This window comes from Panthera pardus, unplaced genomic scaffold (genome assembly GCF_024362965.1).
Source record: "Panthera pardus isolate Hobbes unplaced genomic scaffold, ASM2436296v1 HiC_scaffold_8, whole genome shotgun sequence".
NCBI classification, from domain to species: Eukaryota; Metazoa; Chordata; class Mammalia; order Carnivora; family Felidae; genus Panthera; species Panthera pardus.
Window position 1 is genome coordinate 4,848,350 of NW_026527013.1, and position 16,182 is coordinate 4,864,531.

At 51.1% G+C, this 16,182-nt stretch overlaps 1 protein-coding gene across 1 annotated transcript in view; it reads right to left on the reverse strand.

Annotated features, from left to right (window-relative positions):
• Positions 1-15,760, reverse strand: part of LOC109261023 (complement C3-like) — a 40,185-nt gene extending 24,425 nt beyond the window's left edge. The window contains exons 1-17 of the mRNA XM_053898204.1: positions 15,626-15,760; positions 15,042-15,234; positions 14,479-14,641; positions 14,312-14,382; positions 12,484-12,578; positions 12,321-12,403; positions 12,148-12,238; positions 11,769-11,871; positions 11,551-11,677; positions 10,109-10,224; positions 9,857-10,003; positions 9,250-9,459; positions 8,926-9,132; positions 8,442-8,600; positions 8,008-8,137; positions 7,662-7,733; positions 7,311-7,508 (exon numbers count right to left, since the gene is read on the reverse strand). Of these exons, the coding sequence (XP_053754179.1) occupies positions 7,311-7,508; positions 7,662-7,733; positions 8,008-8,137; positions 8,442-8,600; positions 8,926-9,132; positions 9,250-9,459; positions 9,857-10,003; positions 10,109-10,224; positions 11,551-11,677; positions 11,769-11,871; positions 12,148-12,238; positions 12,321-12,403; positions 12,484-12,578; positions 14,312-14,382; positions 14,479-14,641; positions 15,042-15,234; positions 15,626-15,699 (2,239 nt within the window). The 5' untranslated portion in view covers positions 15,700-15,760. The remainder of the gene's footprint in view (positions 1-7,310; positions 7,509-7,661; positions 7,734-8,007; positions 8,138-8,441; positions 8,601-8,925; positions 9,133-9,249; positions 9,460-9,856; positions 10,004-10,108; positions 10,225-11,550; positions 11,678-11,768; positions 11,872-12,147; positions 12,239-12,320; positions 12,404-12,483; positions 12,579-14,311; positions 14,383-14,478; positions 14,642-15,041; positions 15,235-15,625) is intronic.
• Between the last annotated feature and the right edge of the window lie 422 nt (positions 15,761-16,182).

The following is a 16,182-nucleotide window of genomic DNA, read 5'->3' on the forward strand; positions in this document are numbered from 1 at the left end:
GACATCACCATAAGTGCAAAACCTGTAGATAACACAATGACACTAAATCCATCTCCTTCAGTAATCACTCTGAATGTAAATGGACTGAACGCCTCAATCAAAAGACATAGGGTATCAGAATGGATAAAGAAACAAGATCCATCTATATGTTGCCTACAAGAGATTCATTTTAGACCTGAGGACACCTGTAGATTGAAAGTGAGGTGACGGAGAACCATCTGTCATGCTATGGGACATCAAAAGAAAGCTGGAGTAGCCATACTTGTATCAGACAAACTATATTTTAAAACAAACACTGTAACAAGAGATGAAGTAGGCCATTATATCATAAACGAGGGGTCCATTATCAAGAAGAGCTAACCATTGTAAATATTTATGTCCCCAACATGAAACACCCAGGCTTAAAAATCAATTAATCACAAACATAAATAAACATGTAGATAATACTGTTGTTCTGGAGGGGACTTTAATACTCCACTTGCAGCAATGGAAAGATCATCTAGGCAGAAAATCAATAAGGAAACAATGGCTCTGAACAACACATTGGACCAGATGGACTTAACACATATTCAGAACTTTTCATTCAAAAGCAGAATACACATTCTTCTTGAAGGCACATGGAACATTCTTGAAAATAGATTACATACTGGGTCACAAAACAGCTCTCAACAAGTACAAAAGGATTGTAATCATACCATGCACATTTTCAGATCACAACACTGTGAAACTTGAAATCAACCACAATAAAAAATTTGGAAAGCCCCCAAATGCATCGACGTTAAAGAACATCCTACTAGGGGCGCCTGGGTGGCTCGGTCGGTTGAGCGTCCAACTTCGGCTCAGGTCATGATCTCACGGTCCGTGAGTTCGAGCCCCGCATCGGGCTCTGTGCTGACAGCTCAGAGCCTGTTTCAGATTCTGTGTCTCCCTCTCTCTCTGCCCCTCCCCTGTTCATGCTCTGTCTCTCTCTGTCTCAAAAATAAATAAACGTTAAAAAAAAAAAAGAACATCCTACTAAAACATAAAGGGGTAAACTGGGATATTAAAGAAGAAATTAAAAAATGTATGGAAGCAGATGAAAATGAAAACATGACAGTCCAAACGCTTTGGGATGCAGCAAAGGCAGTTCTAAGAGGACAACACATTGCAATTCACACCAATCTCAAGAGGCAAGAAAGGTCCCACATACATAACCTAACCTCACATCTAAAGGAACTAGAAAGGCAGCAGCAAAGAAAGCCCAAGGCCAGCAGCAGGAGAGAAATAATAAAGATAAGGGCAGAAATAAACAATATAGAATCCAAAACAAAACAAAACAAAACAGAACAGATCAATGAATCTAAGAGTTGGTTTTGTGAAAGAATAAATAAAATTGATAACCTCTTAGCCAGGGTTCTTAAAAATAAAAGCAAGAGGACCCCAACAGATAAAATCATGAATGAAATAGGAGAGATCACAACCAGCGCCACAGAAATACAAACAATTATTGAAGAATACAATGAAAAATGATATGCCAACAAACTGGAAAATTTTGAAGAAATGGACAAATTCCTAGACACCCACACACTACCCAAACTGAAAATGGAATAAATAGAAAATTTGAATGGACCCATAACCAGTGAAGGAATTGAATTGGTTTTGAAAAATCTACCAACAAATAAGAGTCCTGGGCCAAATAGTTTTCCAGGGTAATTCTACAAGACATTTAAAGCAAGAGTTCACACCTATTCTTCTGACGCTGTTCCAAAAACGGAAATGGAAGGAAAGCTTCCAGACTCATTCTATGAAGCCAACATTACCTTGATTGCCAAACTAAACAAAGACCCCACTATAAAGGAGAATTACAGGGCAATATCCCTGATGAACATGGATGCAAATATTCTCAACAAATTGAGATACTAGCAAATTGAATTCAACAGTATATTAAAGGAATCCTTCACCATGATCAATTGGGATTCATTCCTGGGCTACAGTGCTGGGTCAATATTGGCAAATCAATCAATGTGATACACCACATTAATAGAAGAAAAGATAAGAACCATATGATCCTGTCAATAAATGTAGAAAAAAGCATTTGACAAAGTACAGCATCCATTCTTCATAAAAACAACCAAGATCATTGGGGTAGAAGGAACATACCTTATCATCAAGGCCATATGAAAGGCCCACAGCTAATATCATCCTCAATGGGGAAAAACAGAGCTTTCCCCCTGAGATCATGAACATGACAGGGGTGTGCACTCTCACCACTGTTGTTAAATGTGGTGTTGGGTGTCGTAGACTCAGCAATCAGACAACAAAATGAAATAGAACTCATCCAAATTGGCAAAGAAGAAGTCAGACTTTCACTCTTCACAGATGACATGATACTCTACCTGGAAAACCCGAAAGACTCCACCAAAAACTGCTAGAACTGATCCATGAATTCAGTAAGGTCGCAGAATACAAAATAAATGTACCGAAATAGGTTACATTTCTCTACACCAATAAGGGAGTAACAGAAAGAGATATCAAGGAATAAATACCATTTACAATAAAATACCTAGAAATAAACCCAACCAAATAGGTAAAAGATCTGTACGCTGAAACCTATACAAAGCTTATGAATGAAATTGAAGACACAAAGAAATGGAAAAGCATTCCATGCTCAAGGATTTGAAGAACAAATATTGTTAAAAGGTTGATACTACCTAAAGCAATGTACACATTCAATGCAATCCCAATGAAAATAGCACCAGCATTCTTCACAGAGCTAGAACAAACAATCCTAAATTTTTTATGAAACCACAAAAGACTCTGAATAGCCAAAGTAACGTTGAAAAAGAAAACCAGGGGCACCTGGGTGTCTCAGTTCAGTTAAGCTTTTGACTTCAGCTCAGGTCATGACCTCGCGGTCCGTGAGTTCGAGCCCCACGTTGGTCTCTGTGCTGACACCTCAGAGCCTGGAGCCTGTTTCAGATTCTGTGTCTCCCTCTCTCTCTGACCTTCCCCCGTTCATGCGCTGTCTCTCTCTGTCTCAAAAATAAATAAACGTTAAAAAAAAAAAAGAAAGAAAACCAATGGCAGAGGCATCACCATCCTGGATTTTAGCCTATATTACAAAGCTGTAATCATCAAGACAGTATGGTAATTGGCACAAAAGCAGACACATAGACCAGTGGAATAGAACAGAGAACCCAGAAATTGACCCACAAATGTATGGCCAACTAATCTTCAACAAAGCAGGAAAGAGTATCCAATGGAAAAAAGACAGTCTCTTTAGCAAATGGTGCTGGGAGAACTGGACAGCAACATGCAGAAGAATGAACCTGGACCACTTTCTTACACCATACACAAAAATAAATTGAAAATGGATGAAAGACCTAAATACGAGACAGGAAACCATAAAGATCCTACAGGAGAAAACAGGCAACAACCTCTTTGTCTTCACCCGCAGGAACTTCTTACTTAACATGTCTCCGAAGGCAAGGGAAATAAAGGAAAAATGAACTGTTTGGGACCTCATCAGGATAAAAAGCTCCTGCATAGCATAAGAAACAATCGACAAAACTAAAAGGCAATTGACGGACTGGGAGAAGATATTTGCAAACGACACATCAGATAATGGGTTAGTATCTGAAATCTATAAAGAACTTACCAAACTCAACACCAAAAAACAAGTAATCCAGTGAAGAAATGGGCAGAAGACATAAATAGACACTTTTCCAAAGAAGACATACAGATGGCAAACAGACACATGAAAAGGTGCTCAATGTCGCTCATCATCAGGGAAATACAAATCAAAACCACATTGAGATACCACCTCACATGGGTCAGAATGGTTAACATTAACAACTTAGGAAACAACAGATGTTGTTGAGGATGTGAAGAAATGGGAACCCTCTTGCAGTGTTGGTGGGGATGCAAACTCTGGAAAACAGTGTGGAGATTCCTCAAAAAATTAGAAATAGAATTACCCTACGACCAAGCAATAGCACTACTAGGAATTTATCTAAAGGATAAAGAGTGCTGATTCATAGGGGCACTTGTACCCCAATGTTTATAGCAGCGGTTTCAACAATAGCCAAACTATGGAAAGAGCCCAAACACACACACACATACATACAATCGAATACTACTCATCAATGAAAAAGAGTGAAATCTTGCCATTTGCAACAATGTGGATGGAACTGGAAGGTATTATGCTAAGCGAAATAAGTCAGTCAGAGAAAGACATATATCATATGACTTCATTCATATGTGGAATTTGAGAAACTTAACACAAGACCAAAGGGGAAAGGAAGGAAATTAAGATAGAAACAGAGAGGGAGGCAAACCATAATAGACTCTTAAATACAGAGAACAGACTGGGGATTTATGGGGGCAGGGCTAGGAGGGGGGAGGAAATGGGTGATGGGCATTGAGGAAGGCACTTTGGGGATGACAACGAGGGGTTGTATGTAAGTGATGAATCATGGGAATCTATTCCTGAAGCCAAGATTACACTGTATATTAGCTAATTTGACAATAGGGAAAAAAAAGAAGTTCCATAAGGCTGGGGGAGAAAACATCTGAGCATATGTAAGCCATATCCTATTGGATACTTTTGTCTAGTTTTCCTCTTTGAGAAAGAAAGTCTATAGGTCACTGGAGCAGAAGGCACCAAGCCTAGATTAGAATAATTTGCACAGACTGAAGATTCAGCCCTTTACTCATGTGTGTTGGGAATCTTTGTGTGTTTTTTGGGGGGTGGTGGTGGAGGGAGTGTTAGCCTTCCAGCTAAAAGAATTTAGAAATATGTGTCCCCTTTGGCGATGTCTGCCTTTAGGAGGTGACTGCACATTTCTAATAAATAAATAAATAAATAAATAAATAAATAATAATAAATAAATAAATAAATAAATAAATAAAATAAAAAATAAAAATATGAGTGTACATGAAAAGTATGTGTTACCATATAAGGATCCATACCTGCTGTCATACAGGCTACATAAAAATTGATTTGGGGGAAATTTTCCCTTGGCTTAAATTTTGCCCTGATCTGATAGCAGAAAGAGGTTTAGAAATGGACTATCCAGGAATAAGGAGGAACTTTACAGTGGAGAGACCCAGCAGACAGCGCCTTAATCACGTGATCAAGACTCACAGCACCAACAATGGGACAAATCAATGTCTTTGGGCTCCCGACATGATGCACTGAGAATCCATAGTGTCTCTCCTGTGACAGTGCTGCCCCCAAATGCAAAACCTGGATGTCATTACGAGGAAGCAAGGAGCCAACCCAAACCGTGGGACAGCCCCCCAAATAGCTGGACGTGAAAGTCACTCAAGACGGATGTGCTGCCAGGGGTTGAGCCGATCCAAGGACACTAAGGAGACCCCACCAGTAAATACGACGTCTGCTCCTGCACAGATCCTTTTCCTTTAAAGGATCCAAGCCAAACCAGACCAGACCAAACCAAAGGGAAACCACTGGCCAGCTTGAACGGGGTTGGAGGTTTTGGTGGTGGTAACAAGTCAACATTAACGTCCTAATTCTGATGACTATGCTGAGGTTTTGTGGCAGAATATCTTTGCTTCTAGAAATTCCACACGGAGCTAATTAGGGGCCTTAATGGTGCGGCCTCAAATGATTCGGAGGGATAAAAGGTATTTATGCCCATTTCTCCTTTTTCTGCTTGAGAGTCTAAAGATTTAAAAAAAAAAATGATTATGTTTGCTTGGATCGGGCAGCCTGCCGCTATGGCGTTTCCCCATCTTCCTTAGTTTTTAAGCAAAGGGGTTCTGTTTTGTGACTTTTCATCCTGTGGTCGATAAGGTAACTTCCCTCGGTTTCAAGAGCCGCTCACACTGGCCTTTGTTCTCAGAGCCCAATTTGGACGACACAGTTTCTGGTTCCCCATGAAAACGATGGGATGTGCAGAAGAAGTGTTCAAAGGGCCAGTGAGAAGGGTCAGTGCTGCAAGCACCACTCTGCACACAGGGGTTAAAAAGAGCAATCTGGACAGGGTGGGCCGAGAGGGAATCTGCCAGGGGGACCCTCACGACAGGGGCCATGCTGCCCGTGGTGCGGGGGGCTCTCTGTGGGCTTGGTTTCCACTGCACCCATCCTAGCAGAAAGGCCTTTCTCTACATAAGACACATCAAAAAGCATTTTTAAAAAGCAGACATCAGGCCTCACTGGGCTCAAAGGCTCTGAGCAAATGGCAGGTAGGATTCCCACCAGTTCTGTCAGGGCCACCTTGTGGTGGGGACCACTCTGGTTCTGCTTTCAATGGGCTTCTTGGAAGAGAAATTTCTCTTGGCTTAAGATTTATTTGGCTCGAGATGTAAAGTTTCAAGTGTGCACATGTTTTGTCTTATCCAGAACTGAATGAATGAATGAGTGAATGAATGAATGAATGAGTGAATGAATGAATGAATGAATGAAAACAAATCAACAGATGTTGTTAGGCATTGAGTTAGGTACCTCTTTGGAAAGCAACATAAATGAGTTTTCTTTGGTAAAGGCAGGCTAAAAACGCATCTCAGACAGAAGCATCCTCCCCCTTCAGACAGGCCCACCTCCCCGCTCAGACACAGGCATCCTTCCATCCAAACAGGCCCCTTCCCCCCTCAGATAGGCTCTCCTCTCCGCTCAGACAGAGGCATCCTTCCTCCCAGACTGGCCCCTTCCCTTCTCACATAGGTCCTCCTTCCCCAGACAGGTCCTGCCCCCTCAGACCAAGCCCTCCCCCATCAGACTGGTCCTCCCTCCTCTAGCAAGCCCCCCCCCCCCCCGCACTCTGGCTGGGTCTCCTCCCTCTGACAGGGCCTCCCCACCCAGACAGGTCCTATCCTCTCCCACCAGGCCCTCCTCCATCAGACCAGGCCTCCCCTCCTTAACGGAGCATCCCCACTCTAGCTGGGCCTCCTCCCTCAGACCACAATCTTCCTCATCAGACCAGGTCTCCCCTCTCTCACTGAGCCTCCCAACTCTGGCTGAACGTATTCCCCCCTACTGGGCCTTCCCGCTCAGACAGGTCCTACCCCCTCAGACCAGGCCCTCCCCTCCTCGGACCAAGCCTCCCCAGTCTGGCCAGCCTCTCCCCTCACACTGGGCCCTCCCCCTTCTGATCCAGCCACTGCATTCTGGCTGGCCTCCCCCCTCAAACCAGGCCCTCCCTGCTCGCACAGAGCCTGCCCCTTAGACCAGCCCCTCCACCCTCAGAACAGGCCCTCCACCCTCTGACCAAGCCTCCCCACTCTGGTTGGTCTCCTCCCTCAAACCAGGCCCTCCCCCCCTGACCCAGCCTCCCCACTCTGGCCAGCCCACAGGCAAGTGGACTCACTCCGGGCCAATCCCAGGTGGGCACTACGGGTGTGGTTGAGCCTCAGCTGGGTGATGTATTTGCAACAGTCCAGGAAGGCCTTCACGCAGGAGGCCTCGTGCTGGATGAACCGGGCCCTGCGCTCGCACGAGAACTTCATGGGGTTCTCCCGCATGCCATGTTCACAGCACTTGCGCAGCTCCTTCGGGTACTGACCCGCTGCGTGGACACGACACCGGTCAGGGCCTCAGCTGGGATCTCAAAGCAGGAGGAGCTCGGGCGGACCACGGGTAGGACGTCCCCAGGGCCCAGCCCTGCCCTCCTCCCTCCTGGGCTGGATCCCGGATGGGCAGGGTTTGCGGGGGGGCCCACCTTTGTCCATCCTCTTCTCTGTGAGCATCACCGAGCGGCGGCGCCGGGTAGCTGGTTTGGGGCACTCGGGATCTGAGGGGAGGGCACACAAGAACAAGATGGGTTAAGCGTCAACTGAGGGTCCCCGATGTCCTCCTCTCAGTAGCCGTGAGGGAGGGGTGTTGCTGCTCCCATTTGACAGATGAGGAAACTGAGGCTCAGCGGGCAGTGATTCACTAGGTGGGGGCTGGGGCAGGACTTGAACCCAGGGCCCCCACCTATTCTCAGCATCTGAGGACCTCAGAACAGTGCCCTCCACCTGCTCTCAGCATCTGGGGTGGAGGCCCCACCCCTCCCTGGTCCTCACCTGTCCTATCCGGGGTCTGCAGGTTTTTGTTGGTCTGGAAGGCCAGCCCTGCGTCCGTGAAGACGCCGGCATAATCCTTCCCGCTGCCTGGAGTGCAGCCAATGTCAGCCTTCTCCACCACGTTCCAGATCTGCAGGAGGGCAGGGGTCGCGGGCAGGCCTCCACCACCAGGCTGACATGTCCGACCGCCCCTGCGTTCTGGTCCCAGGCCCCTCTCAGAGCTGTGTGCACAGCCTCCGCCAACCACCCCCAGCGCGGACTTCTCCATCTAAGCTCCCACCCGCAGCCTTCACTTCCGCGCCACGTCTGTGTCCGTCCCAGCCTCCGTCCAGCCCACGCCTAACCCCACTTCCGGTTCCCTTCTGATCGCCACCTGCGCCTCAGCCCCAAGCCACCCCTTTGCCTCCGCCACACCCCAACGGGACAGGGCGCACCTTGCTCTGAGTTAACTTATTCTTCTTGTTCAGCACGAACACGCCCTTGTCCACCGCCACAAGCCCTACTCGGGCTCCTCTGTCACCCTCAATCTTGAGGGTCATCTGCTGGCCAGGTATGTACACCCTCTCTTCCTTCCTGCCACTTTTCACCACCAGCTGTTGGGGGTGGGGCACAGAGGTGGGAGTGAGGGGTTAGCCCTGCCAGGCTGGGTCTCCATCAGCAGTCAGCCCAGGGCAGTGTCCGTGCTGTGCTGGTCAGGAAGGGGCAACGGTGGAGACAGACAGACTGAAGGCAGAAAGGCCAGCAGGGAGGGAGATACTGAGGCTGAAACAGAGGTGGGGAGAGAAGGAGCTGGAAAAGGAGAAGATGGGCCCCGGTTGGGGACCCCACCCAGAAGGCTGGAGAGAGGCAGAGACGGAGCGAGCACTGGCCAGGCGGGGAGTGCCAAGATGGGTGCAGAGGAAGGCTCCGGAAGCTTACCTTGCCCACACAGGAGTCCTTGACATCCACCCACACGGAATCGGCCACCACCTCCCTCTGGCCATTGTTGTTAATGAAGGTGTAATAAGCCACCAGGCGGAAGGAAGGAATGAAGTCCTCAGTGATGGTCAGGGGCAGCACGTACATGTCCTGGCCGGGCTCCCGCGTCTGACGCTCCACCTTCAACAGCTTCCCTTTGTTCATGATCTGGGGGAGACAGGTTGGCGTAAGGAAGAATCAGCTAGGTCCGAGGGGGGGTGGCCCTGGACTGGGGGTGCTGCAGAAGTAAGGAGGAGGGTCTGGGGATCCTAGGAGGGCACGGACCAGGTAGGTGAAGTAGCGGATATTGTTCTCCTGGGTGGTGGTGGGGTCAATTCGCAGGTGGAAGTTGACGTTGAGATCTTCCCCTGGCTTGAGCTCCACGCGAGGCACAGAGATGTGCAGGTAGTTATTACTCATGGTGCTGTAGGGTTGGGCGTTCATAGTCCTGTTGGTCTGTCGTGACTCTGGGATACCGTCCTTCCTAGTGCTTACCTGGGTGAGGAAAGGGGGATGAATTCTGGCCCCCCAAAGATGTCCACATCCTAATCCCTGGGACCTGGGAATACGGTACCTTCCCTGGCCAGAGGGACTGTGCAAATGGGATTAAGGGTCTGAGGATGGGGAGTCTGCTTTGGATTATCCAGGTGGGTCAGATGTAATCACAGGATCCTTATAATAATATACCTATGCAGATGGCCAGACTGCTGGTGCAGATAAGATCCCCTCTATGCAGATGAGAACACTCTATGTGAATGGCAGGATCCCCTGATACAATAAAAGGACCCCACTCCTCACGTGGCAGGATGACCGTGGCAGAGGACAGAGTTCCTCCCTGTAAATACAGTCCCCTATCTCCCAGAAGTGGGGCTAGAGGTGGGCGAGGACTCACGGTGATGGGCAGGGACCTAAAGGTTTTGTGTGTGTTGATGATCAGCTTGGCCACGCCGTCTTCCTGGGTGAAGGAGCGTGATTTGGAGTACTGGGTCACCACGGGGATGTTGCGTGCTGGGGAGCCGTCGGGGTTCGTCACAAACACCTGTGGGTGCAGTGCAGGGGCAGGTGGAGGGCGTTCAGGTTGACCCAGAGGCGTGGCTGATGCTCAGGGGAAGGGTGGGGGAGGCAGCCCTACCCCCAGTCTCACCATGAGCTCAAAGGGCATGCCTGGTTTGAAGAACTTGGACGTCTTGGTGAAGTGGATCTGGTAGGGGGAGGTCACGATGGGGATCCCGCTGCGCTCCGCCTCCACCATGTCGCTGCCTGAGGGGGCCAGCCGTGAGGGCAGGTTCCTGGGCCACCCCTCCAGGTTGGACCACACCTTACACTGGGCCTCCCTCAGACTGGGCCTCCTCCATCAGACTGGCTGGAACGTTCATTCTGTTCCTCCCCCATCAGACTGGGTCTCCTCTGTCAGACAGCTTCCCACCTTCATACTGGGCCTCCCCTCTCAGACTGGGCCTCCTCTATCAGATTGGATCCCACTTTCATACTGGGCCTCCCCCCTGAGACTGGGCCTCGTCTATCAGACTGGATCCCACCTTCATAGTGGGCCTCCCCCTTCAGACTGGGCCTCGTCTATCAGACTGGATCCCACTTTCATTCTGGGGCTCCCTCCCACCTCAGACTGGGCGTCTTCTATCAGACTGGATCCCACATTCATTCTGGGCCTCCCCCTCAGACTGGGGCTCCCCTGTCAGACTGGATACCACCTTCATTCTGGCCTGCCCCCTCACTGGGCCTCCTGTATCAGACTGGATCCCACCTTCATACTGGGCCTCCCTCAGACTGGTCCTCCTCTGACAGACTGGTTCCAACCTTCATACTGGGCCTCCCCTCTCAGACTGGGCCTCCTCTCAGACTGGATCCCACTTTCATCTGGGACTCCCTCCACCCTCAGAATGGGCCTCCTTTGTCTAACTGGATATCACTTTACTCTGGATATTCTCTCTTACACTTGGCCTTTCCCTTCAGACTGGGCCTCCTCTATCAGACTGGATCCCACATTCTACTGGGCCTCCCCCTTCAGGTTGGGCCTCCTGTATCAGACTGGATCCCACTTTCATTTTGGACCTCCCCCCTCAGACTGGGCCTCCTGTATCAGACTGGATCCCACCTTTATTCTGGGCTCCCCCCTCACTGGGCCTCCTCTGTCAGACTGGATCCCACCTTCTTACTGGCCTCCCCCATCAGACTGGGCTTCACTATCAGAATGGATCCCACCTTCATTCTGGCCTCACCCCATCAGATTGGGCTTCTGCTATCAGACTGGATCCCACATTCATACTGGGCCTCCCCCACTCAGAATGGGCCTCCTCTATCAGACTGGATCCCACTTTCATTCTGGGGCTGCCCCCACCCTCAGAATGACTGGATCCCACTTTCATTCTGGGGCTGCCCCCACCCTCAGAATGGGCCTCCTTTGTCTCACTGGGTATCACTTTCCTCTGGATATCATCTCTTACACTTGACCTCTGCCCTCAGACTGGTTCTCCCCTGTCACACTGCATTCCACATCCATTCTGGGCCTCTGCCCTCACACTGGGCCTCCCCCCTCATTTGGGTCCCTTTCCTCAGACCAGGCCTCACCTGAGTGCAAGATAACGGTGACAGACACGTACAACGACTTCCCCACCAGGGCATCTGCTTCGGGGGGTTCCACCCCGCTCAGCAGGACCTTTCGTTCCAGCCTGGCCTCCCCACTGCCATCATTGATCTGGGGGAGGAAGGAAGGCTCAGAGAGGGGGAGGGGCGCAGGTGAGGGAGGGGGAAGTCCAAAGTGGAGGAGGCTCAGAGGGGCAGAGCACCTGAACACGGGTGAGGGACTGGGGCAGCGAAATCCTCTGGTCACCATCCTGGACCCCAAAGATGACGAAGGCTATTCCATCCACATTCTTCCCATACAAGAACCTGAGAGGCAAGGGGGTCTCAGATGCTCCTCTCCTGAAGGGCGAGCCTGCCTGCAAACTTCCACGGACCCCTGGTCCCTCGCCTGGTGCTTACCTGGCCAGTATCTGGTTCTTCACTCAGCACCCACCTGGTCCCACACCTGGCCACACCGCACCCGGGTTCCCTTACCCGGCCCCTACCTGGCTCCACCCCTAGCTGCCAACCTGGCCCGTCATCTAGCCCTCACCTGGCCGCCCTCCCCTCCCCTCCCGCCTGGCCCCATTCCTAGCCCCTCACCTGGCCGTGATGGTGACCTCCAGGCCCTGTGGGTCATCAATGTAGTAGAATTTCTCTGTAGGCTCCACTTGGACCTCAAAACTGGGCAGCACTGGGGGCGAGACGGCACCAGTAGGCTGTCAGCACTGGGCCTGGCACTTGGGGCCCCCACCCTGACTCCTTCCTCCTCTTACCGTACTCCTTCACCTCGAACTCAGCAGAGAATACCTGCTGCGGGGCATCTTCATAGTGGGCTTCTATCTTCCACTGCCCTGTACTGTGGGGAAGGCAGGTGAGTGAGCCAGCCAGACGCCCTCCCTTGGCATAGGGAACCCCCTCTGGGAGGGCCTGACATACTTGACCAGCTCCGGGATGTTCCAAGACAGGGACAGGATGCCAACCTGGTTCTGAGAAGACAGGGAGTCCTTCTTGATGAGAACATTGTCGGGGGTCTGTGGAGACAGGGAGGGCGTGTCTCTTCAGAGACCTGGCTTAGCCCCTAGGCTCTCTTCCTCCTCTTTGTGTCTGGACACTCTCTGTGTCATGACTACTGGGGCAGTGGTTATGAACATGGACTTGAGTCAGCCTGGGTTCAAATGCCCACTCTCCCAATTATGCGCTGTGTCACCTTGGGCAAATTACTTGATGTCTCTGTGCTCAATGTGCCCAGCTAGAAAAAGGAGAGGAACATAGCCCCTACCTCACTGGCTTGGCACCTGATTCATGTAACCTGGAGCTCACTCTCGTCGGCGGCTGTCTGAATACCGATAGTAACTAGCATTTATCACCTACTTTGTGCGGGACCCTGTGGTAAGCATCCTATGGGCACTAAGTCACACAGCATTGCCTACCTTCGACTCTTTGACCTACAAGAATACAAAGTCGTGTGGTTCAGCCTAACACACAGTATGTCATTCGTTGCAAATAACTAAACACCAGGAGACATCATGTAAAAATCTGGCTTTCTGGCTTCTCTTGGAAATTGGGATAACCGTGGATATGGGTTTCTGTTGGCACATAGCGACATTTGACTGGAACTGGGCAGAGGCTCTACCGTTAGAGGTGTGTGTTCTCCGTTCCCCACAAATCCCACCGATCCCCACAGTCAGCTTGTGGCTGTCAGGACCTGGTCCCTGTTACCTTTGCGTGATTGCAAGAAATACTCATGACGATCCTCTGAGAACGACCTACCTCTTCCCTCTGTCCTTCACTTCCTCCTTCCATTCCCCCTCCCCCCCACCCCTTTCCTGCCTTAGCCCAGAAAATTGTAATGAAATTACTGTATGCCAAGCACCCATCCTGTCTGGAATTTAGGTTCTGTGGAGGTCTAGGGAGCGGGCAATGAGCAAATGAATACATTCAATTTATAGGATGCCTAAAGGAGATGACAGGAAGGGAGACCAGTGGAGTGTGTGTGTGTGTGTGTGAGTTGGGAGAGGGTGTTTGCAATTTTACAGGTCCTCAGAGAGGCTTCCCTGTAAAATTGTGCCATCAGTGACATTTGAGCAGAGGCTTGAATGACGTGATGGGGCAAGCTATGTGGGTATTTGGAGGAAGAGCGTTTTGTGAGTAGTGGGGGAACAGCCTGTGCAAAGGTCCTAGGGCTGGCTCTTTATGGCAGTTGGAGGGACAGCAATAAGGCCCATGTGGCTGGAGCAGAGTGAGTGAGGGGACGAGGGGGAGGAGAGGAGGAGAGGAGGACAGGTAGGGGACAGGGCAAGTCTTGCAGGGCCTTGGGGAGTGCTGGGAGGACTTAGGCTTTTACCCCAAGTAATTGGGAGCTCCTGGAGGGCTCTGGGTGGAGGAGGGTGGGACATGAGTTGGGTGCTCAAGGCTACCCCCTGGCAGTAGGAGGCGGATTGGGCTACAGAGAGTTTTTATCTGTCATCTCAATCTTCAGCTGAGAAAACCGAGACCCAGGAAGTTGAAGTGACCTGTCCAGAGTGACATGGTCCCCAGAGATTTGTCTGGAGCCAGAATCCATGGGCAGAATCATCAGTGAGCCTGGTATCCCTGGATCTCTGCCCTGTGTCCAGGGCTCTTTCTGTGTTCAAGGCTCTACACATTTCTTTGCCTTTCGGCCTCTGCAGTCTTGCCCTTTCCGGAGTCTCTTTCTCTGTCTCAATCTCTTTGTCTCTCCCTGAGTCTTGCCTGGGGTGTGTGTGGGTCCCCAGCTGGCTGATACCTGGATGCTGATGACAACGGCCCGGCCCACAGGCAGTAGGTCATTGTTGACCGTGAAGATCCGATAGAGGACTGGAAGATGGTGGGAAAGAAAGGAGGTGGTGAGTGAGGCCATGCCCCTCCCCACAATCTGGCCCCTGGGTCCTCAGCTGCTGCCCAGCCCCTTACCCGTGGAGCCTGGGGTGTAGATGGGCTTGTCAGTCTGGATGAAGATGTACCCGCTCTGAAAGCTGACCAGCACTACGTTCTCCACCACGGTGCCCCCAAAGTCTGCCTGGACAGTCACGAATTTTTTCTCCTTCCCTGATGTTAATTCCTGGGTGGCTGGGATCTAGGCATAGCCAGAGAATCATTGAGATGTTGCCTCCTGGCCCCTTGCCCACATTCAGCCCCAGGCTTTCAGTGGGGTCCACACCTGCCTGCCCTTCCTGCCAATAGCACCTGTCCACCACTCCGGTCTCCCTGGTGTGCCCAGGTTGGGAGCGGAAGGGTAGTAGGGGAGGGAGCAAGGGTCTAAGATGGGTAGGGATCAGAAAGGGGGAAGAGTAGGGGGAATTAGACAAGGGGCTCAGAGGACCTCACTTAGGAGAGGGGCTCAAAGCTAGGGGCTCAGGATAGAAGAAGCTAATTGAAGGAGAATTCTCAGAGAGAGGAGGGGCTCCAAAGTGGGAACTGCTCAAAACAGGGAGGAGACTTAGACAGGTGGGAGGGGCTCCAGCAGGTGCACACACATTGATGTTGAGTGTGCCCATGTGGTCGGTCTCCCTGATCAGAGCAATGGTCTCGCTGAACATCCTTTGCTTCTTGGCAGGGAAATCGTAGACGCTGACTGTGACTGCAAGGTTCCCTCCATAGTCATGGGCCTCAAGCAGCACCTTCTCCTCGTTTCCCAGCCGCAGGATGTTGGGGGTGATCATGGAGAACCTGCAGGTCGAGTGGAACACGGGATGGAGCTGCCGTTCGAGGGACTAGGGTTCCAACCCTCACCCACATATCACGAAGCCCCCAAATCCTGTGAAGTCAGATCTCCAGGCCTCCAAGTGATTCCGCAGCCACGGAATCACTGAACACACCACAGGCACCCAAACCTGCAGACCCCTGCTTCTAGAAACATCCGCCTCCCATTGTAACCCGAGTGCCATGAACCCCCAGCTCATGAAATCATGAGCTCACAGGCAGCCCAAGTCCATTCACATCCCAACCCGCTGACCCCTGCCTCCACAGACACCCACGTGCACCCTGGATTCTACTAGGACCTGAACCCCACCCCCACCTCACAAGTAGCCCGGTTTGGAGAAGGGTCATGACCACTCACATGGGGTCCCCCGGTGCCAGGGGCAGGGTGGTAAGCAGCAGCAGCAGCAGGCTGAGGCCTGAGGCAGGCCCCATGGTGCAGGGACGGTGGAGGGACAGAGGGACGGAGGAAGCGGACTGGGAGGGAATGAGCAGAGGCTGCTGGAGGCTGCCTTTTATCTGGCTCCCGCCTCCCCCCTGCAACCTCAGCCCAGCCCGCAGCTCCCGTGGCTTCCCCCTTCCTGGAGCTGCCCCAGATTTCTCAATACCATTTCCTAAGTTTTTCAATCCCTGGGGCCAGTGTGTCCTGGGGTAACTAACCCAAGGGCATGTCCTCCAGCAAGATGGACACACCTCCCCCCTGCCAAGGTCTCCCTCAGGGTCAAGGTCAGTTGGTAAACAGGGACCTTTCCCTGTTGCACCTACTTAGCGGTGGAGGAACACTGAGGGCCAGAGAGCTCCCCACCCCAGGTATCTGGGCCTGGCGCCCAGTCTTCTTTTGGCCATGCGTTTGTTAACCAATGCCTTCCTATGGGTCTATCTCTATGCTGGTGGCTGGAGTCCCTCTTCTATGCTGGG